Source organism: Styela clava, chromosome 15 (assembly GCF_964204865.1).
Source record: "Styela clava chromosome 15, kaStyClav1.hap1.2, whole genome shotgun sequence".
Classification (NCBI taxonomy): domain Eukaryota; kingdom Metazoa; phylum Chordata; class Ascidiacea; order Stolidobranchia; family Styelidae; genus Styela; species Styela clava.
This window is the reverse complement of record NC_135264.1, coordinates 4,644,620-4,651,398: the sequence shown is the minus strand read 5'-3', so window position 1 is coordinate 4,651,398 and position 6,779 is coordinate 4,644,620. Positions and strand designations below refer to the sequence as shown.

The following is a 6,779-nucleotide window of genomic DNA, read 5'->3' as shown; positions in this document are numbered from 1 at the left end:
TCTATATGAAAATGTTTTGAAAATGTCAGGAATGTCATTCCAAATTTTGGGTCCCATGATTCTGATTGAATTTTGAGCAAATTTAGAATTTGTTCGAGTAATAAAAAATGCACCCTTAGAAGCAGAGCGCGTGTTATAAGAATGCACAGAACTGCAGTCGGTAAAATACGAGATAAATGCCTCTGGTAACATATTATGTCTGAATTGGTACATCAATTTAGCAACTTCATAAATAAATACATCGTTTATTTTTAGAATATACAAACTCTTGTAAATGGGGCTCATACTATGACGCAAGGGAGTATTAGTCATAACTCGAAGAGCTCTATTTTGTAGAACAGAAAGAGCATTAAGTCTAATCTTATTTGCGGAACCCCATGCCACTATTCCATACTGTAAGTGAGAAAAAAAGAGAGAGAAATAAACAGTGCGCATGATTTTTTTAGGAATCAACCTTTTTAGTCTTGTCATTACTCCAACAGCTCTAGACAGTTTTAGTTTAAGGGAGTTGATGTGGTCATCCCATTTAAGCCTATTATCAATGAATATACCAAGGTATTTAATAGAGTCGCGTACTTTCAAACTGACACCATTTAGAGTGAAATTAGGACCAGGTGCATGTTTATTTATATTACAAGGATGATTAATTAATAGAACTTGTGTTTTCTCAGGATTTATAGTTAATTTATTAGATTTCATCCACTGGGAGACATTTAGTAGGTTTTGTTCAACTTGACTGGTCAAATCAATAACACTGGAGGATATTGACGTTGTGCTCGTGTCGTCAGCAAAAAGTTTGACAATTGCTGAAGTAGTGTTCACCACATCATTAATGTAAACAAGGAACAGAGTCGGGCCAAGAACTGAGCCCTGGGGCACGCCGACAGAAACAAGTTCATGAGGTGATTCATTGGCAGAGAATGAGACAAATTGATAGCGATTGCGCAGGTAACTAGAAAACAATTTACTGACAGTGCCGCGAATTCCATAATGTTGCAATTTGCTAATAAGTATTTTGTGATCAACTGTGTCGAATGCTTTTTTTAAGTCCAAAAATATACTACAGCCAACCAAGCCCTTATCTATGATTTCATAATATTTACTGATAATATCTAGAATTGCATGTGATGTTGAATGTTGATTTCGAAAGCCAAATTGATCGCTATTAATAATACAATGTTTATTTAGAAAATTTTGAAGGCGACTCAGCATCAACTTTTCAAAAACAATAGAGAGACATGACAGTATGGAAATGGGTCGATAATTGGATACCTCGTCCTTTTTTCCAGATTTATATACAGGAACAACTCTGGCAACTTTAAGATGGTCTGGAAATACACCATAAAGCACAGAGTAATTGAAGAGTTTACAGAGTATGGGACTTATGGTACTGCAGAGAAGTTTTATGAGATAAGCTGGTAATTGATCGTATCCAGTTGCTTTGTTTGTTTTTAAAGAATTAATAATGTTTACTACTTCATTTAATGAGGCATCTTCCATGAACATGGACGACTTATTTGGGGCACTCATGAATTTCAGGTGATCATGATCACTTACATTGTGAAAAGCAGAAGATAAGGTTTGTCCAATCTGAGAAAAATAGCTATTGAACATATATGAAATTTTAGCACTATCATGAACAACCTTCCCTGAGTGCTGGTCAATTAATCTTTGCGTAACATTATTATTAGTTTTTGAATTTATTAATGAATTAATTGTATACCAAGTCTTTTTTGGGTCATTTATATTTTTTTCAAAGCGTTTCGCAAAATATATCTCTTTGGCTTTCTTTTTCAAGTGGCATAATTTGTTTGCGTATCTCTTATAGTGCTGTTTTTGTTCAATGGATCCGTTAATAAAGTGCGTTTTATGCAATTTATCTCTTATTTTGGTTGAGCGCAAGATGCCAGCTGATATCCAGGGCTTTCTCTCTAATTGACGTTCCTTTCTGGTTAGGTTCCTTAGTGGTGCATGGTTGTCACATACACTTAAAACTTTAGAAATGAAATCACTGAAATGAAGATTAAAATTTTCAGGATTAACATTAAAAAGGTCATAAGAGGTAAAAACATTCAGGGCGTCTTGAACAAAGTTAACACTATTAAAATTTCTCATGTCACGTTTTAATTTATGTTGAAAGTGGGAAGATGCATGACTAAGTTGAATTTGACAAAAAATAGGATAATGATCTGTCATACAATTTTGCCAAACTAAAGACGAAACACATTTTTCAGATATGTTGGAATAAATATGGTCTATTAAAGTAGCACTTGAACTAGTTACTCTTGTCGGGAGGGTTATTACTGGAATAGTGGCATGAGACATCAACATTTCAAGAAAACCTCTTGTGAATGTTGAGAAGCTTAATAAATTAATATTAATGTCACCTAGTATAATGAATTTCTTTTTATCGAATGCCAAATTCTGAAGCGTGTTGCTAAGTTCGCTCATGAAATCAGATTCATTGGATCCTGGGTGGCGATAAACAATACCAATAACAATGGAAGAAAACTTTTCAAAATGAATAGGTATTTCAACCCAAAGCTCTTCACATGAGTTGACATTTAGCTTATATTTAGGCACCATTAAAGGATTGAGATGAGACCTAATATACAATCCGACTCCACCAGCATGAGTTTTGGTTGGTGCATGGAAAAAATCATAACCTTCAATATCAATATTAACAATTGGGTCTGCTTTAAGTTTAGTTTCAGAAAGTGCTATTACTGTAGGAATTGAATTTAGATCAGATATAATGTTTGACAGTTCATCGATATGCTTTTGTAAAGACCGAATGTTGAAATGTGCCAAAGTAAATCGCTTATCAGGTGTACCCGAAGAGCCTAAGGTGTTATATACATTTTCAATAGTCTCAAGTGATGAGCAGGGTTTAACATTCTCAAAATTGAAATCAGTAGTATCAAGAGGTTCTAATTCATTGTCTGTTATATATGGGCAGCTATAAAATGGAAAAATTGATTTCAAACAAGCACTGCAAAGACTACTATTACTTGTAAAACAGTTAAAGCAATACTGCTGGGCAGCCATTTTACAGGTCCAGTAGGCTACACAAATATATCAATACAATAATTTAGGATAATTTATCCAAATCTGAGAGCTTGGTAATTGGGATTCTAGGACTATCTTTAGATTTCTTCAAATAAATGTTGCCATTGGTTGTCCATAGTCTCTCAAACATTTTAGACTTTTTTATTAGTCTCGAGTTATAACGAAGATTGTTCCTGAAATTAGTGAGGTTTTCGTTTATGTAAAGTGAGGTCATACCTGTAATCCCAAAGTCTTTGATTCGTGACGCGTCATACTTTTTGGCTATAAACTCATTCTTTTTATTTCTGTTGGTGAAACGCACAATGATGGGCCCAGTTTTGGACGAGTCTCTCCTTGGAAGACGATGCGAAACTGAAATGTCCAGCCTTTCAACAGTTATGCCCAGTTTTTTCCCTATTCCCACAACTATTTTATCTGTGTTTTCACCATCTTTGTAAGGAATTCCATGAAATTCAAGATTTTCTCTTCTCATATATTGCGCGAGGTCTTCGAAGTCATGATCAAAACGCTGCTGAAGGGAGTTACAAATGCTGAGTAGGGTTTCATTTTTTGCAGTCAGATCTCTCACCACCTGGTCCAGTTTTGCAATATAATCTTTTTGAATCTCGAATTCTGCACCAATAAATTCTTGACTAGCTTTGACAGTGCATAAGTCGGTGTCCAATTTAGTATTGTTGAAACGCAGATACTCCAGTTCTTGAGTTACTTTGGAGAGCTTCTCAACTAATTGGTCAGTCTGGAGAAACATTGTTTCCAGTTTCTCAGTCATTTGTTGGGTATTATTCATGACTGAGTCGTTGATTTGACTTGATATTTTCTTATCGTGTTCAGTTATTGAATCTTCAAGTAGGTCCCTTATGCTCTCTTCTACGATTGCTTTGATTTCGATTTTTAAATTCTTTGTTATGCGTGATTCCATCAGTTCCAATGTTGACTTCAGTTGGTCAATTTTGCTTTCCATTATAATCAGATTAGAACGACTATATAAATTAGTTTTAAGTAAGTATATGCAAGAACCTGTGAATCCTTAAACAGGGAGTAATGTTTGTTTTCGGAAGCATGGACTTGTTGGTGGAGGAAGCCGTAACCGATCAGCGGTTACGTGAATCACCCAACGGCGGCGAGGAGTCCAGCAATCCTCTTGCACATAACCATCCCTGCATGGGATTCGAACCTGCGGACCCATGCAGAGTAATTAGAGGTGCGGTGGCGAGCGTATTCCTAACGCTTAGCCCGTTGAGCCACACCGCCGCGCATGGGATTTACATATTTATCCAAGGGTAGAGGAAAGCCGAGAAGAATGCCTAAATATATGGCAAACCACGGCCTCTCTCAATCATAGCTCTGTCCTCCATATGAATCACATGGCTCTGCGAGCTATTCGTTTACTTATTAAAAATACTGATTTTAACTATTTCTCTGGGATATCTTGCCATTGAAAACAAAAGCCAGAAATTGGAAGAATAGCAGAGAATGAAATGTGTGTATTATGTAATGAAGAACCTGAGTTTGTTTCACATATTTTCATGTATTGTAAATTTACAAAAAATATTTATGAGGATTTTGTTTTGGATATATTAAAATTGATTAGAATACATTTTGTTATCAATATGATTCTTGCATATTATTTAATTTCAACGATCCTTTATATAGTCATATAGATACTGTTGATTTGGATGCAATTATACTTTTGTAATCAATAGTGAGATATAAAATTTTGACCATGAGAAATTCTATTATATTCGAAAATAAAACACCCCATTTTGCCTTTCTCAAAAAGCAGATAAAAATGGCCATAATATGTAGAAAAATATAGAGAATTATAGAATAAACAACCCATTTGAGAGGGAATTGCAAAATTTATGTAAAGTGTTATTTCAAAAAGAAAATTATATGTTTATGATATGTATTTTATATTGACTAATTTCATTTTTATTGTTTTATATCAATGCATTTATTAAAATAACCTAATTATGGTATGGATTACTACTGGAATTGAACAAAATAAATACTGAATCATGGATGCAACATGGAATATGAACTTATTTATATTAACCGTAATTAAAATCACTCAATGGGTGAACGAATGAGCATACTGTAATGCTTATTGGGAATACATACCATTTATTAGGCAGAAAACTTAACTACAGAACAGAATATGAACCAGCCAAGTGGTGACCTGGGATATTGTATTCATTGATATAGATAGTTTATTTTGAAAAGTCCACAATCTGACAATACAAACAAATAAAAAATGGAGAGTTCTGGAGAGCGAGCAAAACCTTTAAAAAAGTTTAAAACACGATGAGTATCATGTGCCCGCCGTGTTATAGCAAGTAGTAATGTGTAATGAATTTAATTCACTGTGGTAAATGAATTGCTATCTTTTTATTTGTTATGAGCACACTTGCTGGAACTCCATAATCTATTATTTTATTTGTTAGTAACACTTTTTATAAAAATATCAAATTGTTTATCATACTTGCATCCATATTTCGCCCTAAATTCTATGACACTTTCTCTGTATCCAAATATCTATGTACATGACCACATTATTTATTTTTTAGTAATACTTCGTTTAAAAGTATCTTAATGTTTATTATACTTGCTATTCTGGTATTTAATCAATTTTTTGCCTTGAATTTTATTCTATGATACTTGCTCTGTATCCAAATATCTATATGTATATGAGCACTTTATTTATTTTTTAGTACCGGTAATACTTATTTAAAAATAACCTATTGTTTATCATTGCTATTTCAGTATATTATCAATATTTCGCCTTAAAATTCATTCTATGATACGTGCTCTGTAGCCGAATATAGCACTTGAGTACATGAGCACTTTATTTCATATATATAACTGCTGGAGAAGGGTCAAATCCTGATCATGTATTAATGTGTGTCACTATCCTCCAAATCACTTGCCAGTCATAATCAAGTATTATAATTTGATGTGTTCAAATTATAGTGTATAAAGAAATATACTCATGATTTCATTACTATTATCAAATGTTTATAATTAAAGTGCTATAATAATAGAATTTTCCTCATCTTTGCTCATAAAAAACCCATGTCCTATCACATTAATTTTTAGTAGACAAATTTTCCAAATAATAGGTATCCTTGCTAACCCATTTTTATGCAGTTGATATGCAATACATGTCAACTTATCAGCTGAATAAATGATGATCTTAGGACAAAACATGATTATTTAGTACTTTCCAAATCAAAAATTCTTGTGAATAATGTATATAGTGAATACGGTATATGAGAGCTATTGGAGAATTTAACACCGAACCTGTTAAATGACCCCAAATGTTGTAACGTTGTCTCCCAGTCAAACACCTGAGCATCTGTTTTTTTTATTATAATTCATATATGTTCATGGTTTGACGAACGAAATAAACTCTCTCTCTCTATTAGTTTAAAATACTGACTTCTGGACTTGGCTAATTTTATACATATCAAAACTTGTAAATATTTGCATATCAAAACTTGTCATTTATTTCGTTCCATCCATGTATTTTCAACTGTTTTTCCAATAAAATGTACTTATGCCTTACTGTTATTTGTAGCTTATTATTGTTAGCTAACTATTTTGAGGTGGGGCGCAAGACTTCACAAATTCTAAAAAGGGGGTGCGGCTTGAAAAGTTTGGGAATGCTTGTATGTAGTAGACCCTAACCTGGTACACATGGTTCCGGTGTC

The 6,779-nt window shown here is 33.4% G+C and overlaps 1 protein-coding gene across 1 annotated transcript; it reads right to left on the bottom strand.

The window, feature by feature from the left end:
• Positions 1–1,779: 1,779 nt before the first annotated feature.
• On the bottom strand, positions 1,780–4,289 carry LOC144432449 (uncharacterized). Its single transcript, XM_078120594.1, has 2 exons — positions 3,286–4,289; positions 1,780–2,011 (listed from the first exon to the last, which is right to left on the bottom strand). Exons 1-2 carry the CDS (start codon positions 4,028–4,030, stop codon positions 1,989–1,991), a joined length of 768 nt encoding a protein of 255 aa, XP_077976720.1. The 5' UTR covers positions 4,031–4,289; the 3' UTR covers positions 1,780–1,988.
• Positions 4,290–6,779: the final 2,490 nt, after the last annotated feature.